We start from the raw sequence: 26,040 nt of genomic DNA, 5'->3' as shown, positions 1-26,040 counted from the left end.
ATCTACAATCATCAAGAATCATGTTTAGATAGTGTAATGATGAGTCTCGGTGAGGGGTGGGGGTCGGTAATGTGATTTGTAGAGCTGGTGGGATTAAACATGGTCTATATAAATGTAAAATCCAACTGTATTAAAAAGAAGGTGATATGAAAGGTGAAGAAGCTTAGGGATGGAAATGGGGTGGGTTTGGGGCGGGGTTGACCATCCTTGTCCCCATCCCCGAGTGTCTAACCCCGTCCCCATCCCCATCCCCGACGGATGTGGGGAATCAAATCCCCTCCCCTTTGTATTTTGGGCTTTTCCTCAGCCCATCCCCGACCCATCCCTAATCTATCAACATAATAAACTCAACTTACACAAAAAAAACCATGTTTAATAAGTGATTAAAACCATATGCCATAAACAGATTTTGTTTACATCAATCATAAAGTTTAACAAGCATCAAAACAAAAAGTGTCGATTTGGTATACAAATCGACGAACAAAGTGACGATTGATGAACTCTTAGAATTGGTCGAGAATAAAAAATGAGCGGAAAGTATCGCTGGTACCATAATATGATTTAGAAAAGAATCAATTGAAGAGCTGAAAACATTCTTCTTCATTACTCAATTACATAATACAAGTTACAAATATATATTGTACAAGCTACGCTAACATACGCCACTAATATCTCTTCATTTTTTGTATGTGGCCCGAATTGTATGAGGAGCTCCTTCAAGTCATAATAGTCCCAATCATGAAATATTTCTTATTATGATACTGGAACAACAACCAAACCTAATTTGGAAAACCTAGTAAACAACAACTGATTGAAACCCTAAATCGTATAGAAACATTCAAAATACAGAAAAGATGTACCGTTTTTTACCTGGAAAGAAGTGAGGGTGGCGGTGAGTGTTGTGCGATGGTCGTTGTGGTGAAACCTAGGGTTTCTCGAGGGCATCGTGAGATGGTGGTGCGGTGGTGTTTGATGATCAGTGGCGACTGATATTGGTGGTGGTGACATTTGTCCGATTCAATGTATATATTGGTGGTGTCTGATGATCAGTGGCGACTGATATTGATGGTGGTGAGGTTTGTTTGATTCAATGTATATATGAAGTCGATAAAAGGAATAGCATATCTGATTCAAATTTGACGAAGACTCCCTGATTTATTGTGATTACCTTGAATAATCAGTTGAAGATATTTTGATAGCTGATTGCACCAAATTCGGCGGCTGGAATTTAGGGATTCAAAATTCATTATAGATTTGATATGGATCGATGAATCATTGAATTGGGCAAGAGAAAATAAATAAAAGTGTTGGAGAAAATGATGGTCTAAAAGAAAGACACATGATATGTAGTAGAGGTTTTTATTAAAAATGGAGATTTTAGCGTTGAAGATAGCGGTTAGTTAATCACCATTGTGGAGGTCCATATATCTTGTGCAGGTCCATATATCTTTGAATAAGGGTTTTCATTCTAAACTAGGTGTGAGACTCATGTATTACATGAGTTTATTTAAAAAAATTAAATATGAAATTTTAACAATTTGAGAAGTTTGAATTTATAAGAAAAATGAGAAAAAAAATTTAATTATTAAAATTAATGAGGCTTTAATACATTGATTACATTACATATATAAATCATTTATAATAAATACGTTACATATATATTACCTTACATATTAAATGTGAAATTTTAATTTAATAAGATGAAAAATACAATAAAATGACAAGTGGAAAATAGAAATTTCAAAAATTCTAAAAAATGTCATGTATCCAAATGAAAGAGAGGAGGAATATGGCAAAAAAAACTTTGATTTATTAAGGAGGATATAAATGAATGGCATTATCGTCAACTTCTTAAAAAATCCATGGATATATAAAAAAGAGGCGTGGAAAGATCAGTTTCCTTTTTTTTTTTTTTATTGTTTGTTAATTCCGTTAATATTCAAAACATATTGTTTATTGTTACTCATGACTTTTATATATATATATATATATATATATATATATATATATATAAAATAGAAATTGCTTTCAAAACATATATAAAACCATGAATTTCAACATAGTGTTTATTGCTACTCATGACTTAACTGTATATTTATAAAATAGAAATTGCTAAATTACATTCTATCCTGATAACTACAAACCCTAAATCAAATATTAACTTCACGCTTCTGTAGTTCTTTCTGCCGCTTCCCGCTTCCCGCTTTTGATAAACGGTGACGCTGCCGACGAGCCGGCGACCGGCGAAGCTGCCGACGTAGAGCATTTTCACAGTCGATACGGCGACGCAGAGTTCCTCCACCATCGAGCCGGCGACGCTGCCATCGGTATATCTGATTTTGTCCACCACTACCATCGGTGACAACGAGAATTGGATTGTCCAACACCGCTATCAACGACTCGGCATCCATTGGTATTTCTAATTTCGTACTGTTACCAATTTTGGTTTGTGCGTTTTTTTTGTATTTCTATTTTTTGAGTTGTTGCTATTGTGTTAATTTGTTGTGCTACTGATTTCAGTATTTATGATTTCGTACTGTAAAGAAATATTAGGTAGATTTATCTTCCAAGCATATTTACACAGTTTTCAAGCTTGTCACGAGTGATTCCACTGGCTTGTTTATTTGAGAAATTATTGCTTCTCTTGTGAACTTGAATGCATAGGAGGGTGCATAGTATCTGAACCTTTTACTAAAAGTTTTATATGTGAAATCTCTTAAAAAATAGTTAATGCTGTAATATAGAAGATCTCAATATAATATGGCGAGTGAATAACTTTTTGAATCTACATCTCTGTTTCAAAAAATTTCAGACTCCCTAGAATTACTCTATGGACATGAGGACATGTCTGCATTTTTTTCCCTTTTTCAGTTACATTTTGGACAAAAATAGCCCTATTAGTTTCAGTGATTTCTCGTGGACTTCCCTGTGCAGCAAGGACTTGTGTCCATGACTCTATGTGCTTCATATGCATTGCTGAATAATCTGCTGATATGCTTAAGTTATGTGCTGTTATGTCCGTAGAGTAATTCTAGATTTGTAATCTGTCACATAAATCTGATTGTATGAGTTTATTTTCAGATTTTGTTCGCATAAATGGCTTTTTATTTTTCTGACTGTATGTTTGTATTATTTTCTGTTTTTTATTATTTTCAGGTTTTGTTTGCATAAATGGTCACATAAATCTGTTTGCATAAATTTTGTGACATTAATCAGATTTTTATTATTTTCTGATTGTATGAGTTGTTTAGAACTTTAATATCACATATTCACACACACGCACAGTAGAGTCTTATATAGGAAAATTATTAGCTTTTATCCTTGTATTCCAGTGTATTTATCATGATTTGCTGTTGGAATTTGTTTAATTTTGCAGTGACAGCTGTGTTAGCAATGGCTACTTTGATTTCTCAAAATGCGGTTTCTAAAGACAGAGGTGAGAAGATGAAAAGAAAGAATCCTGATCTTGATGAACCTTTACCTTTAGATGTGTTACAAGAAACAAAAATGTCAGAAAATTTGAGCATAGTGAAGCCTAAGAAGAAAAAGAGAGAGGACAAAGAAGCTGAAACTGAGATGAAGAAACTTGAAAACGTCTTGTTTGGGTCTTTGTATCCAGTTGAGTTTGGGAAGAACATTGAAGAAGAAGAAGATGCTTTGTTCTTTACTGATCGGTCTGCCAACAGTGCATTGTCTGTATACGAAGAGGATGCAGCAATCATTGCCACAAAGGATTACGCCCCACGGACACCCGTTTGGGTAGACGAAGAGGAAGCAAAAACAAACATAAACATTTCAAAAGTCAACCGTTTAAGAAAGATCCGGAAAGAAGAAGATGAGAAACTAATATCCGGATCCGAGTATGTATCAAGATTGCGGGCCCATCACATGAAGCTCAACCCGAGCACAGACTGGGCCCGGCCCAATTCACATGTTTACAACTCCGATGACAACGATGGAGATTTTGATGGTATTCTTCAAACCACTGAAGATCTTGTTGTTTCGGGCATGGGCAACTCAAAACTGCTGCCCGGGTTACTTGAGTATTCAAGATTAGTTGATGCAAACGCACAGGACCCATCCAGCGGTCCGATTAATTCGGTTCAGTTCCATAGAAACGGTCAGTTACTCCTAACCGGTGGACTCGACAAAAAGCTGCGGTTTTTTCAGATTGATGGAAAACGAAACACAAAAATTCAATCCATTTTTGTTGATGATTGTCCAATCAGAAAGGCGTCTTTCACGCCAGATGGTTCCCAGGTTATTCTCTCCGGAAGGCGAAAGTTTTTTTACAGCTTTGACTTGGTCAAAGCGAAGATGGATAAAATCGGGCCGTTAGTGGGGCGTGAGGAGAAAAGCCTAGAAACTTTTGAAATCTCCCCGGATTCGAAAACAATTGCGTTTATTGGCAACGAAGGGTATATTCTACTGGTGTCATCCAAAACAAAAGAATTAATAGGAACTCTAAAAATGAACGGAACTGCCCGGGCTTTAACTTTCGGGAATCACGGGCAGGAGTTGGTAGCCACGGGCGGGGACGGGCAGATCTACCATTTTGATATGAGAAGCATGAGTTGTTTCCATAAAGGTGTTGATGAAGGGTGCTTAACGGGTACGGCTCTTGGAATGTCACCAAATGGGAACATATTTGCAGCGGGGTCCGATAGTGGGATTGTGAATGTTTACAATAAGGAGGAGTTTTTGGGGGGAAACAGAAAACCAATGAAAAGGATCGAGAATCTGACAACAAAAGTTGATTTTATCAAGTTTAATAGTGATGCGCAGATTTTGGCAATTTGTTCCAGTATGAAGAAGAACAGTATGAAGTTGGTGCATGTACCTTCCTTCACTGTTTTTTCAAACTGGCCACCAGCAAATAAGGCGTTGCAGTATCCTCGGTGTTTGGATTTTAGTCCGAGTGGAGGGATGATGGCTTTGGGGAATGCTGCTGGTCATGTGTTGCTTTACAAGTTAAACCATTACCTACATGCATAAAGTAGCCATACACAAGCTAAATCTGTCTGGTTTTTACCTTACTGAAGCATTTTTGTTTTTACTTGATAGGATTAAGTTACAGCGACATCTATCTTCGCTGTGTTTATTTTTGGCTAAATGTTTTGGTTACAATTTGTATTATTTTTATTATTATTATTATTATTTATTTATGATGTTAGCTTATGTTGCAATTTCACAAAGAATGTGGTAATCAGATTTAGTCAGACCTACTTGCTTAATCTTGATAATTATTTACTACCGTTTGTTCAACTGAATGAAAATATTACAATACTGGATATTAAAAAAAATATATTGAAATCTTGATAATTTAATCGTAAAAGTATTTCTAGATATCAACCCATTTACTCGGTAGCCACGCATATGACTTGCTTACCGACATTCTTGCCGGAAAAGAGGCCAACAAAGGCAGCCGGTGAAGTTTCAATGCCATGGTTCATATTCTCTATGTAAACAATCTTTCCCTGTTTGTAGTAACCCGTAATTTCCTCCAAAAACCTGGGGTATAAATGGATAAAATCGCTCTGAAGGAAACCTTTTATTGTTATACGCTTTGATATAATACTAAACATGTTGCGAAAACTCTGCGGATCCGTTCTATTGTTTTGAGAAACCATCCCACATATGGCCACACGCCCATGGGCCCTCATGTTTGCGAGTGCTGCATCAAGCATCCCTCCCCCCACGTTATCAAAGTATATATCAATTCCTTGAGGGAAGTACCTACCATCATAGTAAATTACCAAATTACCCCTTCTTAGGTAACATACATACGTATATTTAAAAAAGACTTAACATCGATCTTTTAGGAAATATGTGGAAGTCGTTACCTCGTCAAAGCTGACTCGAGGTCTGATTCGTCATTGTAGTTGAAGGCTTCATCAAACCCAAGCTTATTCTTCAAAAGTTCCACCTAATTAATGTACATTTTTTCGGTCACAATAGCATCAAAATACTATTATCATTTTTGTACTTTATTTTTCCTATAAAATTCTCAGACTAAATACATTCTCTTTTTTTTTTTTTTCTCAAAATAATTTTACCCTAGTGGGTTATGATGTCTGGCTGGATGAATTGTTGTACTCATAAGTTATGTTTCTTTTCTAAACCGAATAAACCGTCTAAACAAGAGTAAACGACCATTTTACCCTTGTATTCCAAAAAACAAATTTCATTGCATTCATCAAATTTTTGCTCACAATAGCATCTAAATACTATTATTTTTTTACTTTATTTTTTCCTATAAAATTCTGTGACCAAATATATCCTATTTTTTTTCTCATTAAGTTGTATATGGGTAAAACAGTTTAATGGGTAATGATGTTTGGCTGGATAAATTGTTGTATACATAAGGTACGTTTATTTTCTAGACTGAATAAACTGTCCGAACAAGAATAAATGACCATTTTACCCTTATATTCCAGAAAAACATATATTCATTGTATTCGTCAATTTTAATTTGAGAAAAGTTAGGAAGGAAAAAGAACGGAAAATAGGTAAAGAGTTAATCTCTTGATACGTTAAGCCATGTTTTTTTGGCTTAACCCATCAAGTCATTATGTCCAGGTTAAGTAAAAACAAAACAGCCATCAGCCATGTATATGTCCATATTAAATGTTTAAGCAATAAGCTCATTAAGTAAATAAGAAACAGGTAATATGTACTTTCTGGCTTGTTCCAGCGCTTCCAACGACATAGCATCCATGTAACTTAGCGAGTTGACCAACAAGCTGTCCAACAGCTCCAGATGCTGCAGATACATAAACATAGTCTCCTTTTTTAGGAGCACAAACCTCGTAAAACCCAACATAAGCTGTAAATCCTGGCATGCCTGCATAATATTATATTTTTATATTTATATCAGGATTCTGTAACCACTAAATTAAATTCTAATACAATTTGGCCAAATTCCAGTTGTTAGACAAATTAAAGAGATTCTTGAAAATATGCTGTGTTAATTACCGAGAAGACCAACATGGTAAGAGAGAGGGATTCCATCATCTTGTTGAATTTTCCTCAGTTCATTAGTCTTCTTGATTAAAGTGTATTCTTCCCAATTTGTATATCCTGTTACCAAGTCCCCTCTTTTGAAATTTGGGTCATCAGAATCCAACACTTTTGACACTCCTAACCCCTCTATTGCCTACAACATATGTTCAAACGAAGGGTAATTATGCCATTTAATAGTCCAAATAAATTGATCTTATTAACATAAACTCTTCCTACACTACACACAAGTTCCTCAGTAAAGTCAGAAAAGCTAGGTAAATTATTTAATTTATGGTATTATACTGACATTCCTTTTAGGGGCAAATGATTAACCCTTTTCCTTTAAGGGGTAAAACTATTTAGAAGGAAAACAACAAAGGGTCATGATTTTGTGACTTTTAGAAACTCCTTATTTTCTTCTTGACAAAAGTCATTTCCAAAACATCTTTTTAACTATCCAAACACCTTTTTGGTTTTTTTTTTTAACTTTTTGGAAAAGTTAAAAACCAAAATTATTTTAAAAGCAACCCCTAACACCCTCTTATAGACTTTTTAGAAAAGTCTAAGAACTCTATATTTTGAAAAGTTAGTACTTACCCAAACACCTACTTAGTTTACAAATTGGTAAATTCATTATTTATAGATTCAATTTTATGTAAAAAATCAACGATTGATTTTCACCAAATCATTTGGAATCGATAAAGTATATTCCTCATAAATCATAATCATTCAAAAGTGAACGATTGATATTCACTATTTTGGAGGTGTTTTGGTGTTCTCGTGATGACTAAAGAGACATAATTAAGATGCCTGATTGCAGAGGCCGGCAAAGGACTACCCGTGATGCAATAAAGTGTTGTACCATAATCAAACAAGAAGCAAGCATGAAAATGAAAGAAAGAAGAAGAAATCTTACAGATCCAGGAGAGAAGGGAGGAATATAGGAGCGATGGAAATCCCGCATACGGCCGCGCATGTAAGGATCGCATGACAAGTAGAGGTTCTTAACTAAAACGGCATTCGATCCCTTCGGTGCTTCCAATTTGATCGGATTTCCAAGCTTCAATTCCATGTCGGTTTCTTGTACAGATTCATTCGTATATCTTTTGAATATGATCTGCTTGTTTTCCATTGTTTTTCCAACCAAATCTATTTCCATGATCGCTCTCTGTGTTGCTTCGGTCGTCTATTCTCGTTGCTATTATTCAGTTCAGTTCAGTTCAGTATGGTTTGGTTTGGTGACTGGTGTGGTGAGGGTACCCTTATTTATGGCGGGAGATTGAACACCGTGTTAGAAATCTCCGATGACAAAGGTTTCCAAAGAGCCGGACATAATTTTATATTAACAAAATAAAAAATTAATATTTATGTTTAATGTTATCATATTTTTAAAAGTTTCTAGAACCCGTTGGTAAAACTAAAGTGGCTAAAAGACTAAGGCTGTGTTTGGCGCGCCACAGCTAGCTGATAAGCTAGCTTATTTTTCGAGCTTTTTTATGTTGTCGTGTTTGGTAAACTAAAAAGTAGCTGATAAGCTAGCTTATAAGCTAGCTTTTTGAAAAGCTACTTAGACTAACTTTTATGAGTTTTTTTAAAATTTTCCAAATACACCCCTTAATTAATTATAGAAACACATATTCTTACATGTCCTTTTATGTAATTTTATATATTTCAGCTAGCTTTTCAGCTAGTTTTACCAAACGTTATTTTTTATCAGCTAGCTTTCCAGCTATCAGCTAGCTTTTTATTTAACAGCTAGCTTTTCAGCTATTCCGCCAAACATAGCCTAAAACAATCGGATTTCTTGAAAATAAATATTAACAAAATTGACATTACAGTATATAAAATACAGTTTTTGTACAAAAACAAAAGTGATCACTATGACTTGTAATGTTACCGAAAATTACATGAAATTTTTTTTATTTTAAAATAGATTAATCGATTGAAAACCTTTATTTCAGAAAACCATATCTTATCACGAAGCCATATATATATATATATATATATATATATATATATATATATATATATATATATATATATATATATATATATATATATATATATATATATATATATATATATATATGGGAAAAGTGAATATACCCATAAGGGTATATAAGTTTAGGTACCCAAACTCACTATACTATGCCATTTTGTATCATATATATACATTGTAATTGTCCAATGTTCTTATAGTTAAACTTCTAACTTGATTTACTTCCAAAAATTTTATAATTTCACATTTATCTTCCTCTCATATAATTTTCATTTTAAACTATAATATATATAACCTAATAGGTGTTCGGCCAAAAAATGTGATGTAAGAAGAAGATAATAGTGAAATTTTGAAAATCTTGAAAGTAAATCAAGTTAGGATTGATGTTTAAGAACATTATAATGAATATATCAAACAAAATGATGTGTTATAATGCGTTCGGGTACCTAAGCTTATATACCCTTAAGGGTATATTCACTTTTCCCTATATATATATATATATATATATATATATATATATATATATATATATATATATATATATATTCGGAATCAGATAGACATTTGAATAGATGGTCCACCCAAAAGCAATAAATCAAACAAAAACCATGTAGTCGGACATTAGACCAAGAGTTCTCATGCTATCCAACTTGACTGCATACAATCCCTTACGGTAAACATTTAATAACCAGTCAATACTATCATTACTCTTAACCAATCATTACGCCTAGGAGTATCCTACGATCAATAGGAAAGACCCTACCAGTCTAGCAAACCAAGACACCAAGGTGTCATTTGTTTTTTCGAAACGAAAACGTCTGAAGTCTGCGGACCACCTCTGCAACCCTCTGTAGCAGAAGAGGGGGACCAAACGGCTGCAGCATATAATAAAAAGTTTGTTTGTTTTTAACCTATACAGACTGTTGCAGTAAGTTAAAGTAAGGTGTGAAGAGATATGAAGCAGAGGGTTAAGCGTTGCGCCACACAGCACACGTGCAACAATTTTTAAGTCAAAAGTCTTCTGAAAAACAAACAACTGCAAATGGCCAAGTGTTGCACGGCGCAACAATAAGTGGTCAGAAGTGGTTTTTAGAAAAAACAAACAACACCCAAGTGTCCTAAACTGCATAAACATAACACGAAGTCCTCCTAGTTAGCTAGCATACTCATAATTTAACAGTATCGTTATCCTACCATGTAAAAGATATACAATGGGATACGTGACATAGTGAGAAACTCACTTGAATTGAAGAACCAGAGGAGCACATCAACACTCTTACACCTTGCACTATCTCGCGAACCGACTAACACCAAAAGTAGATAAATCCTCAATCAGCAATCCTAATACTCCAAGTTAAACTGATCAAAAGTCAACGGTCAACGTCAAAAAAAGTCAATGGCCAACCAGGTCAATAGTCACCATGACGTGGCGACCTCTTGCCACGTCGTGGGCATGTCCAGACAAAATAATCAGCATGCAGGACATTACCACGTCGTGGGCCATCCTTAGCCATGTCATGGGAATTTCAGGACCAAAAAAATCGCGAAGCAGGACTCCACCACGTCGTGGTCAATCTTTGGCCACTGCTAGAAATCATTTTTCTCTCATTAAGGACTTAATCCATGTTATGGCCTTTGCTCCGACTTTTAAGAGGGATTCCTTGCCCCTAAATGAACCATAAAAATCTTTACTTTATGGACATGCATGTCCAATGCATGTCACTCTCAAAAGTCAAAACTATGTCAAAAGGGTAAGAAATGGAGTTAAAACTCCATGCATTGCACCAAACAATATGAAAATCTGGATCTGGAACATAGGTTGACCAAGGAACCGCGAAAAGTGATAAAGCTGCCAACTTTATCAAAACCAATCATTCATGCCAACATATAAAGAATAAAATGAGCTAAAAACCTATATCTACAAAGGATGAACCATAAATTTGAGAGCTTGGGGAATTACATAAGTCCAAAAGGTGCACCAAGAGATGAATACAAGATGTTAGTCGATTATTTGCCCAATAAGGCCTTCCTTTAACCTTCAAATGGTCAAAACACCAACAAGTAACTCAAGATACAAGATGAGAGGCTATGGTTTTGAGATAATAGGGTGGATGCCGAGGGAAAATGACCTAAACCTAGAGTTAAGGCCTTTAAATATGGAGAAAACCCTAAAAATTATGGGCTTAGGCTGCATCGGCCGCCACGTCATGACCTACCTCTTGCTACATTGTGGCTTCCATCTAAATGTGTGTTCCTTGTAACATCCTGATGTGAGGTATTTATAAATTAAACCCCCTTTATTTCATTTATATTGCATTTGGTCCCAAAGTTCAAGAATTGTATGCTAAAGGGGTTGAAGAGCATTGTTGTAATTAGGAGCCTTCGGAGCACGCAATGCATAGGTGGTGTACGCTAAGTGTACTAGGGTTTGGCTGGTATTTAAGCATATGTATGGCCTCATTTCCATTCACCTTATCAGCCCCCACCCTCTCATTCATGTTTGAAGCCCTAGTTCTCTTTGAGGAGCCATTTCTAGCCTAAAAGTGTGTGTTTGTGTGCTTAGAAGAAGAAGAAAGGAAGCCAATATCATCTTTGGAAAGTGAAGTACTTTGGGTTTGGGATTTACTCTTCATTTGTAACCCTTCAAAAGTATAAAGCTTGCAACTTGATCATTCAATCATGTAGATCTAGAAATGGGTGTTTTAGTGATACTTTTTGGTCCCTAAATGTCTTATCTTGAGCATGGCATGTTCTTAACGATTTGAGTTGTCCTTTCAGGACCTAGGAAGGGTCCTAAGTCATAAAAATGAAGTCCCAATGGTTAGTTTTGATCCATGCATCTTGTAGAAGGTCTTAATGGATTAAGACCTTGGGTTAAGCACTTAATGGGCATATAAAGTCATAAAGTTAGAAACTTTATGACTCTAGAGTGTATTTTAGCCTTGGATCTGAAATATGAACATAAGTTCTTAAGCCATTAAGAACTTATTGAGTTTTGAAGGATGCGAGGGTATGCCCCGCGTACTCGGAGTACGCCCTGTGTACGAGGTCAACCACCCCGATGGTGGTCAACTGCGAGGCTTGGTGTACGCTCAACGTACCTCCAGAGTATGCCCCACGTACTCGCACTGGATCAGGTCGAATGATTTGACTCGGTTGGGTTAACTCAATTGACTTAGTGCGTTTGACTACTTGACTTTGAATTTGACCAAGTTTGACCTTGAGGGTATTTTGGGAATTTGACAGAATTGGTCATTAGTGGGATTAGGTGCCGGTTAGAGAGCTAAGATTCAAATTTGGGACTTCATCAACTTTTGTTTAGTTTGCGAGGTGAGTTTTCCTCACTGTATTTTTAGGTCGAAGGCACCAAGGTCGGCCCGTTTGATTGATATCCTAGTTTATCACATGTTGGTATGATGTAGTGATCTGTTAGATATATATCCTAGTATATATGATGATGTTATGCTTAGTAATCTGTGAGATCTGTCTAATTGTCTGTTGAATGGTTATAACTTATATGTATGCTTATATGTTATGTATATGTCGACATGGTTTATGTGTGGTTGGGTTGAGGCGGACCAGTGGAGACTGAAGGCCAAGAGACCTAGAGCGTCGTAGATAGATTGTAGGCCGGTGAGGCGTACCATTCAGGCCAAAGGCCCGGAGAATGTTCCAGATAGGTTGAAGGTCCGGTGAAGAGTACCAGTCATGTTGAAGGTTTTGTGAGCGTGCCAGATAGACTGTAGGCTGGTGGGGTGTTCTAATCAGGCTGAAGGTTATGTATGCATGATGTCTGTATTATTCTTATGTTATGTATTTGTACTTTAGGGGATCTCATTAAATGTTGGCTTATAGTTTTGGGTTATGTTTCAGATACTTCATATGATCGTGGAAAGGCAAAAGCATGACCGTACACATCCTCATGATTTCACTTATGATTTTGGGAGAGTCTAATGTTGAATATGTTTTGAAAACTATGTTTGTAAACAATTTGTGAAATTGGTTGCTTTTAAAAAGTTTAAATTTATCATGATTTTAAGGAGTATTACATTCCTGAAATTGTCTTGTCACGTTGTGGCAAAAGGTTTTTCCCAAAAACTTACATTTGATCTCTCTGAGCCCTCAATTGATTTATTATGGGAAACATATGTTACAACTCCCCCCCCCTAAATTTGATTTCTTACTCGAAATATGTCTTTACAGGTTACTCTTAAAACACCCTTCGAACCCCTTGTAGGTTCTCCAAGTCCGCTACCTTCAACTCGGGTTAATGCCACTTTGAATGTAGGAGTCTACGACTACAATCACAAGGATTTACAAAATCAAGTGCATAAGCTAAACTCGAGCGAAAACTCTCAAAGATCGAAAATGCATCCAATGCATCACTGAGATGATACCTTACGGAGATGACCACCTTCCAACACCGATGTTGAAGCAATCTTTAGCGAGAAAAATACATGACCCAACGAAGGATGAACACCAACATGTCCACGCTAACCCACAAAGAGAATAACTAACTTCCATGCCCATGCCTTGAAAATTCTGAAGTCATGCTCGACTCCTAGGTAGACAAAGCCACCCCATATGTCACCCATGCTAACCAAAAGCTCACAGATCGGATCTGACTGAGACCTCCCTGACCTTGCACCATCTTACTGATAACTTGAAAACATACTCCATGACCACCCGCCGATGCCGACAACCTCACACTCAAATATAAAGGCGAATCATAAAGACTACATTAACCTATACATCAATCATGATGATTCAATATTCAAAAATTCGATATGCCCAAGACCATATCGATCCCACACCGTCCTACTAATAAACTGAAATACGGAATCCACGGTCGACCACAATCATTGACAACCTCACATACAGACACCAAAAGCGAGACCACAAACAAAATCTAACAAACATATAAACACACCTCACCCACAAGCCTCACCCAAGATAACATAAACAAATAGGACTCGCCCATGGGTCTCACCCAAGATAACATAAAAAATGGGCATCGCCCCACAATCAAAAGCTACGTGATCCTAAGCACCAACACGACTCTAACAACCCTCAAGCCTGAACGAAAAACGACTAAACAACAATGACAGGTCTTACTCACCCTACACAGATAGTGTGGCCATCCTATATTCTTTTAATCACCCCTGCAACAACCTATCTTAGCCGAGTGAATATTACGGGCCATATCGTAGTCTTACAACTCTCCTGCGATTACCATGGGCTCCCCCATGTTCTTTCCACAATCTACAAAATACCAAGAAAAACTAACACAATATGAAACCCTAGTCTAATAGACCCTATCATGTGTTCGGTTCGTGCTTTGAACCCCAAAGCCTTCGTCAGACAACAATAGGAAGAGAGGTGCACAAACAACCCTCGATCTGAGACTAATCACTAACCTTGACTTGCGCCGCCAAAGACGCTTCAAGTATTCAGACAAGATAACCTTGAATCATCAACATCTACTTTCCCTAATCACATCTGACCGATGGACAACATTCCTTACGTAAGCTTTAATTCGAACAACAACCAAAACCATCTATCCTCGTATCCTTAAATATGAACCTCTGAGATGACCTATATTTATAAATATTTCCATATGAAAGAGCGATTCTCCCCCAATTGGAATTTGCTAAACTCTGACAACTTCATAAACATTCAAATTCCAAGCCAATCCAATAACTCTATTGCATGGTTCCTAACAACCACACTCGACATTACTGTAACATCTCAAAAATTACAACCAGTTTAAACTTTTCAAATCAACCCATTGACAAATAAAAGTGTTTACAAAACCAATGTTTTCAAAACATTGTTCAAAACAGAGTCTACCAAAATCAACAACATACAATCAGGATGTGTACGGTCACGCCTTCGTCTTCCCACGATCCTCGGAAGTACCTGAAACCATAACCAAAAACTATAAGCCAAAGCTTAATGAGTTTCCCCCAAAGTACCACCACACAATACACATATCATATACAAACAAGCATGTTGGGTCCAATTAGTCATCGGACTGGAATACCCGCGGGTCCACAACCACCGGTCTAGATTACCCCTAGCCCAATCAGTCATCGGACAGGAATGCCAATATACATTAGGTCCACTCAGTCATTGGACTGGAATACTAATATACAACGGGCTCACTAATTCACCATACTAGAATACCCTTGGGTCCACTCAGCCATCGGGTTGGAATACCCTTGGTCTGTTGACTCACGTACAAATCAGTAAAGTCTCAACCCACCACAATATGTCGACATATAACAGATAACAAATAAAATCAACAGAAACATAATTACCATATTGCCACTATGGGCCATTTTGCAATCCTTTTCAATCCCAAGGGCTAAAATACAATAATATTCAAACATAGGGTTGGAAATGAAATTATCTTGACATCGAGATGTTACAGTTCTCCCTAACTTGAACTTGAATTCGTCCTCGAAGTTGGATGTAGCGAATAACTCAGGATAATGCTCCCGCATCTCAGCCTCCGACTCCTAGGTCCACTTGGAGCCTCTCCGATGTTGCCACTGAACCTTTACTAAAGTTATCTCCTTGTTGCGCATGACATTTATCTTTCTCTCTAATATAGCCACCGGCCTCTCAATATAATTCAGACGTTCATCGAACTGAATATCATCCAAAGGGACCACAACCTTAATGTCCAACACACACTTCCGCAACTGAGAGACATGGAAAGTGTTGTGGATCTGACTAGGCTCACTCGGAAAATCCAACCGGTAGGACACCCTGCCTACCCTGGCGATCACACAGAATGGTCCAATATACCGGGGACCTAGTTTCCCCCTCTTCCTAAAGCGTATCACACCTAGGTATGTATGTTAATTATTTTATTCAGAGTGTCTTAGTCTCATTGTATTTATTGTTGCATATCTTGTATGATTAGATATGCTAGTTCACTATAAACTAATGGGTTTTGGTCCTAAGAACATCCTATGTGCTCATACAAACCCTAATGCTTGGATCTACGTTTCTCTATTGTACATGCAAGTTATCCAAGACTGTAAACCCTAATTCTAGCATTCAAGTAATCATATTAACATAAGAATATGTTTAAGATATTACCTTGATTGTTATGTAGCAATAACAATCCAATTCCTCCTTGTATTGACTTTAGAAAGCATAGAGTCACAATTGTCACTCCTCTAATGGTTCACAAACACCATAAGCAAGAGGATGAAGAGGAGAGAGGATGGAGGCTGCCCAAAACTGTCTACAAACCCTAGAGAAGTCTTCGCCACGTTTTTGGTCATAAGGGATCTCTTTATATAGGAGGCAATTAGGGTTATCTAACAAGGAAACCCTAATTTGGTTGCTTAAGCCCTAAGCAACCCATGGAGCCCTTTCCTTAAGGCCTTGGACGATTTCATATGGGCTTCCCCCATAGAATTTGTCCACCTTATAATAAAAGGCAATCCATGGCCCAAATTGCAATTATCTTATAATTACAATTCCAGTCCCTTAAGTTTAATTAATCTCTTTTAGCCACAAAACTAATTACCATTTAATTCTTGACTAATATTAATTAAACAATATGATTTCTCCTTTAATATATTATTCCCATAATATATTAATAAATCATATTTAATCCTTCCTCTCCATAATTCATCCTATCAAGTTGCTTTGGTGAAGGCAACCCAAAAGGACCATGCACCATCGGGTCAAGTACATACCAAAATAGTTATGGACTTAGACACTAATCCAACAGTCTCCCACTTGGATAAGTCTAATAACTATTATGCGTATGACTTCAGATCCTGATCTGCAATCATAGCTTTCCAAAGTCGCTGTCAACTCTCATCCTATCAGATACGCGTGTCCTTAGATAAGGGATCATATATTCCTCCATTCTAGATATCATATGAGATATGATTTAAAATCATTCTCTTTGTACTATATCTCGATTCCCGATTTATGACGACTGACTAATTGAACAAATCAAATTAGCCCTAGCCCCGCCAAGCATTTACGTTTGTCACCACTAAATCATCGAGGGGTCCAAAGATATCGCTTTTATCCTACTTTGGATAAAAGGAACGGATAAACTTTGATATAATGCTTGCTTGCACTTACTCACCAAATCACACACAACAATATGTTTTATAACACCAAGTTACTAGTGTGTTTACATATTATCAATGTGCAACCGATTTGCAAGATACAACTCACACATCTCGGTTTCAAGAATATAAGATGTTATCGTCTCACCAATCACTCGTGACACAATCCATGGAGTGATCTAAGTGAGCGTGGATCTAATCCAATGCTCAATTCATATTCATAAGCACTCATGAACGTTGCAGCAAACATTTGCTTATGTTTAATACTCTTATAGACAATCCACACACCAATTCACGACAGTCTTCATTCATATCTACTTCCAACATATGAACGACTGTGGCCCGTTCGAATAATTCGATTATTCTTAATAAACTCAATTATTCTGGAAGTCAAAAAATGCAAAGTGAAACACAAGAATAATACTAATCCCATATGGCCTCAAACCTTTGAGTATAAATAAAACTCCTTTTATTTATCACCATATCGATTACTCATTATTTGTCGTTTCGGGTAATCAACTTCTTACTTGAATTATTACACTTGTCCCATGCTCCTAGCATGCACACAATGTTTACCTATGGTTCTTACTTTGTGAAATAGATCAAATGAACACATTTCCAATCATTCTCATTTCACAACTCCAAATCCTTTTTCATAAGTGAAAGAATATCAAATTCTTGCCACTTATAGAATATGTTAGATTCTAACATTTTATGCAATGATCCTTTCGTAATGTCACTGCACCAAAGTCACAAAGACTATTGCCAATGATATTACAAAGTTCTCTATTGGAGATTGTTACAAGACAATTCCTTAGATATGATGTCTCTCACTCAAAGTACATTCCTTTGAACATCCTTTGCATAAAAGTTTCTAATCTAGACATAGATTTTCAATATCCAATTCTCAATATGGACACGTTTCCATATTTTACATATGAAAACTCATTCTTAATAGAATCTTATCTATTCATAATAATGTCGATATGGTCCATCCAATATGGAAACATTTCCATATTTTCCAATACTATACTTCCAACTACTCACAAGCGACCAATCTTCGTCGAACTTTGGATTGTCCTTTGATAGTTGTTTAATTATTTTAGTCAAAACCGATTCTAGTCCCTTTTCCCTCTAAATGCACTAGACATTTGGAAAATTTTAGAATGGTCAAACATTAAAGCATTTGCAATCGATCCTATACCCGAAGCGTATGGGACACAACACATAATGTTTTATTTGCTATGTTCTCGAAATTCGAATTGTGAAGAGGAATGTCGTAATCATAATCGAAATTTTAAGAACACACTATGTACCCTTGACTAAATTTATTAGCATTTCTCAACCTAATCCTTTAGATTTGAAATGAAGCATAATATTCTCTCCCTTAATTATAGCAAAACAACTTTACAACCCTTACGACTTTGCAAGGTATAACTCTTGTTTTCTATAATTAATATTGTCAACTTGCAATATGTGCCTTAAGAATCATACAATCATAACTTTTATGCTCCCACTATCATGATGATTATTATAAAAAAACATAACACTTATGCTCCCACTAGCTTTGACATGTATTCATAAACAACTTAACTTTCAGAAAAACAATGCTTATTGAATTTCTTAAGTTCATGTTTCTAATACTTAGTGCTTTGATAATCTTTTATCACGGCTTCTTGAACTTATACACCCTTGCCTTAGATAGTTCATATGTGTGTGTAAACAATTGCCAAACCTCACAATTCAAATTATGGAAGGGATACCATAACCATAATCGAATTCGAGAATGTAATTTTACAATCACTATCTTCTTAAAATCTTTCTTAGTGAAAGCATTTCCTCACAATCATTTCCATGAAGGAGGAAATCTTATGACACTTAGATTTAAACGGTGTATTTGTTCCTATCCATCTGAATTTGTCAAAACCAAAGTTTACGACAAATTCAAACTCATATGGATCGAACTTTCTTAATTTCGATTTCTTGCCTTATGGTAGCACAGCTGCCCACCATGTCTTCCAAGTAGTTAAGCAGTTCACCCTTTCCATTCAATGTACCTTTCATTGATTAAGGTGCCTTGCCTTTTATGCGTTCAACATGAGAACTTATAGAACTCACATGCATAATTAACTTAATTGGAATAGCACAGAAACAAAATAACGTCAACACGATAGGTTGTTAACCTCAACTCGTGGGCTAGTGATTATTGATAAGGTTTATTTGATTTGTTCTTGAAACCTTTCAAGACCATTAAGACTCCCACTTACTCCTTGACATATAAGATTCTCTTGTCAATAAACATTTCTTGACAAACAAATATTCAAGAGTTAGTGTAGTTTTTATCATAACATTTCATAAAATGGTCCTAGTTGGTCTTTGTCTTATTCAAGACATCACAACTTTCCATATTTGATGAATGTTATAAACCTTTAATACTTTTCACTCATTGTCACAATCTTAACTTTAAGACTTGTTATTGGAACGAAGTATGATAGACTTCTTGATTTAACCATTTCTTCAATCCTTGATTCCTCTTCTCAAACATACAATTATACTAAGACTCACTTAGAGGATCAATTGAGATATGGTTCTTATCATTAAGACCTATCATAAAGCATAAAAGCTACTCTCCCTTCTTCTTAGAATGGAGAAACTTTTATCTTTCTGTCTATTTGATTCTTCTTATTCGTTTTGCTATTGATTTAAACCTTTTTAATCAATTCACAATTACACTTAATCTTATAAGTATAATCACATTTACTAAACCTTTAGTAAATCATGACGAATATCATTGTTACTCTTATGGTTGACTTGATCAACACGCAACTTTGTGTGCTCGATCTCCTAGTCCTTCACTTGACACTTTGTCAATGAATTAGTCTAATTTCCAAATAGGAAATTTCTCATTTATCGTGCAACCAAGTTGCATGATTCCAAGTTTCTGTCCAATTGAAACTTGGGCGATGAGAAACTCTCCCTATTTGGTAAACTCTCGACTTTCCAAAAATAACATAATAAGAACCAAATCCATTATTGTTAATAATAGAAACATTCAAACATCAATTTTTCATATACGCCATTGCAAGGATAAATAAATAATATAAAATCAAAATTTATTTTATTGCGGAATTTTTTTTCCTTACAATGCAATTCATTGAAAAACTATGCTAATACATCTTTCTTAGCAATCTAATTCTAACTCTAAGTAGTAGCTCAAGAATCTAATTTTCGAGAAATGCGATCGAAATCCATTCCTTCACGGTTAGATTCTGCTCACTTCTTCCCTTAAGTTTCCTTTCTTTTCTTCGATCCTACAAAACATCAATTGCAATCTTATCACATTATGTATTAAGAATCTAGAATAGAAGCTTAAAAGAGTTAGTTAATGGATTTTACCTATATTAGAGCCATACGTTTCAACTCTCCCATCTCTTAGATCTCTTAGGTAAATGGGGCAGCTTTGTCTCCAATGCCCTTTTTCTTGGCAATAAAAGCAAATTGACTCCTTTCGAACATGACATGGAACTACTTTAGACATTACCTTTCTATTATGATCAAACCTTTCGATCATAGCATGTCTTTCATTGCCATCGTCTATATCCATAGAGGTCTTGAAGGCAGATTCACCAATCAACTTTGCTTTTCTATTGCGCCAAACCATTGTTGATTCAGCAACAATAAGCATATAGGTGAGATCTATAAGGGTCACGTCGCGTTTCATCATATAGTACTCTCTTACGAACTCACTATATGAGTTAGGAAGTGACTGAAGAACCCAATCAACAACCATTTCCTCACAGACAACGGATCCCAACATTCTTAACCTATAAATGTGTGACTTCATCCCTAGGATGTGTGCACACACCGACTTTCCTTCTTTATGTTTACTTGCCAAAAGGGCTTGAGTGATCTTGAACTTTTCAAGCCTTCGAACTTGTGGGTTAGGGAGAATGATTGGAGGAGGTGGAGGAAGTGAAGCATGATTTCTTGTTCCTTGATCGAATCATGGAATATCATCTACATGTGGAAAGCTTGTTCCACGGGATTTGGGAAGACCATAGTTGTCGAACTTTGACATCTACAAAACGGGAGAAAACAAATTCAAGAAAGTTGATTGATTGAGTCCTCAGTAAATCACCCAAATGAGATACTAAGGCTAGGACCCAACACAATATTCTACAACTCGGGAGAGGGATGCCGTAACCCTAATTGCAGAATATTTGAAGGTAAGTGAATGACAATTCACTAATTTCCACCATGAAAAATGAAAAATAAATTTAAGTTTTAAATCTATGAAAACTCCTAAATCCTTTGAGATTCATTGAACACTTCAACAACATGTTTAAATCTCAATATGCCCCTCTAGTTTGTGACTGGGATGCCGAGGATCACAAAGCGGGTGTGAATAACCATGCAAACTTACATGGTGCCCTCACATGTTACAGTCACCTATTCGATGTGTCGGTAAACCACACACGCTCCACCGAACTATGACAAACATTGAGTCACCCTTTGCTACCTTTGCTCAGAACCATTTAGTGTGCCGGTAAACCACACACGCTCCACTAACGTCTTCGCAAGGGTACAAAGTGTAATTTCATGGAATTACATCAATTCACTTTGCCTAAGTAACTAAGATTGGGAATTTGAAAAACATTTAGTTACTTTAGTAATTCATTATACTTATAATGGAAGGTTTCGTCCTATCCTACCCGTTCGGCTAACGACCCTCCACTAGTCAAGAGTGCGGTGGGTAAGAGTGGATACCCATTCAATCGCCATTTTATAGGCAATTTCCTTAAACACCCCTCATAGACTAGCTTCGTGAATGAGACCTACTAACGGTAAGACTGACTTTTACTCATACATATATATAATGTTAGACTTTTAATGTTATATATAGTATAAGGTGTATTTTACACTTTTAAAATATTAGGAGGTCAAATTTAACAATCATACTTTTAATTCAATTAAATTTTAAACCAAAAACTTTATGGATTTATTAAACCTCTTTTAATTATACACCTTAATTAATTAATAAAACCATAAGGGTGTGATTTGAAATTTTTCAAAACAATACTAGGGTCTTAGAATTTAACATTCCTAATTAAACTTTTAATCAACTTTTAAATTCCAAAACTTGAGGGCAAGTTTTGAAACATTTCAAAACATTAGGATTTAGAATTTAAATATGCATCAAAATTAAACTATTAATCAAAATTTAAATTCCAAAACTTGAGGGCAAGTTTTGAAACCTTTTTCAAAACATTAGGGTTTTAACTATTTAAATTTCAAAACAACAAAACTATTGGGTTCAAATTTAAACTATAAAACCTAAAGGGGAAAATATGAAACATTTCATAACACAAGGATCAAATAACAAATAATCTAAAATTAACATTTAATCACATAATTATCCATATTTGATTTATTTAATGATTTCTTGCAAAACAATTTATCAATTTAATCAAAATAATTAATCAATTATCACATAAGGAAACAAATATTTTATTAATTGATAAATATCTTCAATTAGATCAAGAATATAGTCAAATATATCATAAAATCGGATTTATATTGATCTAATGTGATAAGGTAACTATCCCAAAGCAAAAACAGCAAGAAATCTCGAGATATGCTCCATCTGACGAGTTGACTCGTCGAGTCAAGCTTGGACTCGGCGAGTTCATCTAAAAAACTCGACGAGTTCAGCCCCCAGAAACACAAAAATCGAATTTTTTCAATATACAAAGCATCAATACAATAGAAACCAATCTAGACTCTGATACCACTAATGGGTTTTGGTCCTAAGAACATCCTATGTGCTCATACAAACCCTAATGCTTGGATCTACGTTTCTCTATTGTACATGCAAGTTATCTAAGACTGTAAACCCTAATTCTAGCATTCAAGTAATCATATTAACATAAGAATAGGTCTAAGATATTACCTTGATTGTTATGTAGCAATAACAATCCAATTCCTCCTTGTATTGACTTTAGAAAGCATAGAGTCACAATTGTCACTCCTCTAATGGTTCACAAACACCATAAGCAAGACGATGAAGAGGAGAGAGGATGGAGGCTGCCCAAAACCGTCTACAAACCCTAGAGAAGTCTTCGCCACGTTTTTGGTCATAAGGGATCTCTTTATATAGGAGGCAATTAGGGTTATCTAACAAGGAAACCCTAATTTGGTTGCTTAAGCCCTAAGCAACCCATGGAGCCCTTTCCTTAAGGCCTTGGACGATTTCATATGGGCTTCCCCCATAGAATTCGTCCACCTTATAATAAAAGGCAATCCATGGCCCAAATTGCAATTATCTTATAATTACAATTCCAGTCCCTTAAGTTTAATTAATCTCTTTTAGCCACAAAACTAATTACCATTTAATTCTTGACTAACATTAATTAAACAATATGATTTCCCCTTTAATATATTATTCCCATAATATATTAATAAATCATATTTAATCCTTCCTCTCCATAATTCATCCTATCAAGTTGCTTTGGTGAAGGCAACCCAAAAGGACCATGCACCATCGGGTCAAGTACATACCAAAATAGTTATGGACTTAGACACTAATCCAACATAAACAATGTTCTGATACCAATCTGTGACACCCCCAAACCAGACGGCGGAAACGTCCGGGGATTAGGTGACTTCATTCTTGTAGTATCATCATAGTTCATATAATCGAAACATAACATCATCATCATCACACATGTAATATTACAAGAGTCATTGTTTACATCAAGTATTTCATTTCGATATTACATGCCAAAATGTTCAAAGTATGATGAAAACAGAACATAACAAAATATCCATCTATTCTTGCTGACCAACCTGCTCAACGATTTCCTGAGAATACAAGTTAGTTTAAAAAGGTCAACATATATAATGTTTGTTAGTTCATAAGCATGTTTGAAAAAAATGTTTCGTATTACTTTGTAAACACTAGAAAATCCGATATTTTCTGAAAAACGGTTTGAAATGTTTGTGTCTGATCTTGTATTAATGCATGTGTGTTAATGTTTGTGAGAATATAAAGAGAATGACCCCAGACAACCCGATGTTATCTGTTTATGAAAATGTTGGAATCTCAACACCCGAGGTTGAGTACCAGTGCGTGTAGGTTACCGTGTTTTCCACAAAAGATTGTTTCCCGTAAAATTTAAAATGGTGTTAATTCCTCTAAGTGAGCCGTTATAACCATACTTGATAATGACAATTTCGCCTATCATGACGTCTGTCAGAAGCTGACTTGTTTAAGGTAAGGTTTGTCACCCTAGACTGACCTAATTTAACTGTAGCAAACACCTCAGGTGTGGGGTGTCACCCCTGTATAGATCTATACACAAACTCTCATTCTCTCTCCGGGAGACTCTGGTTATAACTACAGGCTACGTTTATATAGTCATTTGGTGCCAAACGAAACGTCTCACTAGATCCTTAATCGAATATACGCGAATAAACATATAAGGTATAATTTCAGGCCCAATAAACATGTAAGTGGACAACCAAGGCCCACTAAGCAAATAAATTATATTCCAGGACCAATAAACATATAAGGTATATTCTAGGTCCAATAAACATGTAAGTGGACAGCCAAGGCCCACTAAACATGTATATTATATTCCAGGCCCAATAAGCATATAAGGTATATTCAGGCCCAATAAACATGTAAGTGGACAACCAAGGCCCACTAAGCATGTAAATTATATTTCAGACCCAATAAAAGTATAAATGACGCAATCGATTCGTGGGTTGTTATGTTGGTTGTTTTAAGCTTCGTTGTTTATTAAAATGGCATAAAAATGCCTGCTTTTTGTAAAAGGCATTTTTGGTCCTAAAACCTAAAGTTTACAATTAAGGCACATTTTTGGTAAAAATAACACTTTAGGTCCTTTAAGACCAAAGATTTGCATTTAAGGCTAGTTTTAAGTAAAAATAACATTTTTAACTCACTTTTGTCAAAAATATCAATTTTGGTTTAGTTTTATGAAAAAGTGCATTCTCGTCCCATTTATAAATAAATTTATCTTTTTGGCCCAAGTTTTAATAAATTTACATTTTCAGTCCTTCTTATCGGAAATTTACATCTTTGGCACAACTTTGTTTAAAGTGACACTTAAACCCGCCAAAAGTCCAAAAATTTGCAATTTTGGCCCAAAAGCCATGAAAGCCCAAAATGAGGCCCATTTGTGAAAATTTACACTTTTAGCCCTTTTAAAATCACAAATACCATAAAGATTCATATTTATAAAAAATAAATCCTTTTTGGTCCCTTAAAACCATGAGTTACATATAATAACCTCATTTTGATTTGTCATTTTTGGCCCTCTTATGCAATTTTCTTAGTTTTAAGCAACTTTGAAGTGTTTAAAACCGTTTCTTTGCATAATAAGTTGCAATAAATGTTATTTTATACAAATATCATCATATTTTAACATATCTTCAAATTTATGAAGTTTCTAACACATAATCACACTTACATCATGAAAACCACACAAAATCATGCATATACACATAGATCTACACAAAACAACTTGTATTCTCCCCCAAAACATAGTAAAAACCGAAAATAGGGGATATGAACTCACTTTGCTTTGGTAATTTCGGTTTTTGATGAAGAATGAGAAGGATTTCGGTCGTAGCAAGCTTCTTGAGTGGAGATCTTGAAAATGTGGGTGGTCCTAGAGCCTTATACACGAAAATAAGGTTGTAAGAACAAAGATCTTGCTCTAGACTTGAAACAAAACAATGGGGTTTAACCAAGACTTACCTAGTGTATGAAGCTTTGAAAGAAACTCCTTGAAGAACAAACACCCACATGATTTTAAAGCAAGGAATTGATGGAGTTTCTTGAGAGTTTTTGAGAGAATTGGTGTTTGATTTGTGGGTGGAATGAAGATGGTGGTGAGGGCTTCTTAT

General features: G+C 35.6%; 2 protein-coding genes across 2 annotated transcripts; one reads left to right on the top strand and one right to left on the bottom strand.

The window, feature by feature from the left end:
• Window positions 1-2,115: 2,115 nt before the first annotated feature.
• LOC145071073 (U3 small nucleolar RNA-associated protein 18 homolog) lies at window positions 2,116-5,173 on the top strand. Its single transcript, XM_079018000.1, has 2 exons — window positions 2,116-2,413; window positions 3,377-5,173. Exon 2 carries the CDS (start codon window positions 3,394-3,396, stop codon window positions 4,993-4,995), a length of 1,602 nt encoding a protein of 533 aa, XP_078874126.1. The 5' UTR covers window positions 2,116-2,413; window positions 3,377-3,393; the 3' UTR covers window positions 4,996-5,173.
• A 53-nt stretch (window positions 5,174-5,226) lies between these two features.
• Window positions 5,227-8,328, bottom strand: LOC145071074 (Zinc-binding dehydrogenase family protein). Its single transcript, XM_079018001.1, has 5 exons — window positions 7,919-8,328; window positions 6,976-7,156; window positions 6,678-6,844; window positions 5,844-5,926; window positions 5,227-5,736 (listed from the first exon to the last, which is right to left on the bottom strand). Exons 1-5 carry the CDS (start codon window positions 8,159-8,161, stop codon window positions 5,358-5,360), a joined length of 1,053 nt encoding a protein of 350 aa, XP_078874127.1. The 5' UTR covers window positions 8,162-8,328; the 3' UTR covers window positions 5,227-5,357.
• Window positions 8,329-26,040: the final 17,712 nt, after the last annotated feature.

Source organism: Lactuca serriola, chromosome 8 (genome assembly GCF_051521515.1).
Source record: "Lactuca serriola cultivar US96UC23 chromosome 8, Lser_US96UC23_V15, whole genome shotgun sequence".
Lineage (NCBI taxonomy): Eukaryota > Viridiplantae > Streptophyta > Magnoliopsida > Asterales > Asteraceae > Lactuca > Lactuca serriola.
Note: the sequence above shows the minus strand (reverse complement) of the source record. Positions and strands in the feature narration are given on the sequence as shown.

Excerpts from the sequence above, each read along its gene's own strand:
- LOC145071073 (XM_079018000.1), top strand. The coding sequence starts at position 3,394 with ATGGCTACTTTGATTTCTCAAAATGCGGTTTCTAAAGACAGAGGTGAG.
- LOC145071074 (XM_079018001.1), bottom strand. The coding sequence starts at position 8,161 with ATGGAAATAGATTTGGTTGGAAAAACAATGGAAAACAAGCAGATCATA. Across the intron at positions 5,927-6,677 it reads GCGCTGGAACAAGCCAGAAA|GTGGAACTTTTGAAGAATAA; the intron begins GTACATATTACC and ends TACATTAATTAG. Across the intron at positions 5,737-5,843 it reads CTCGAGTCAGCTTTGACGAG|GTACTTCCCTCAAGGAATTG; the intron begins GTAACGACTTCC and ends CTATGATGGTAG.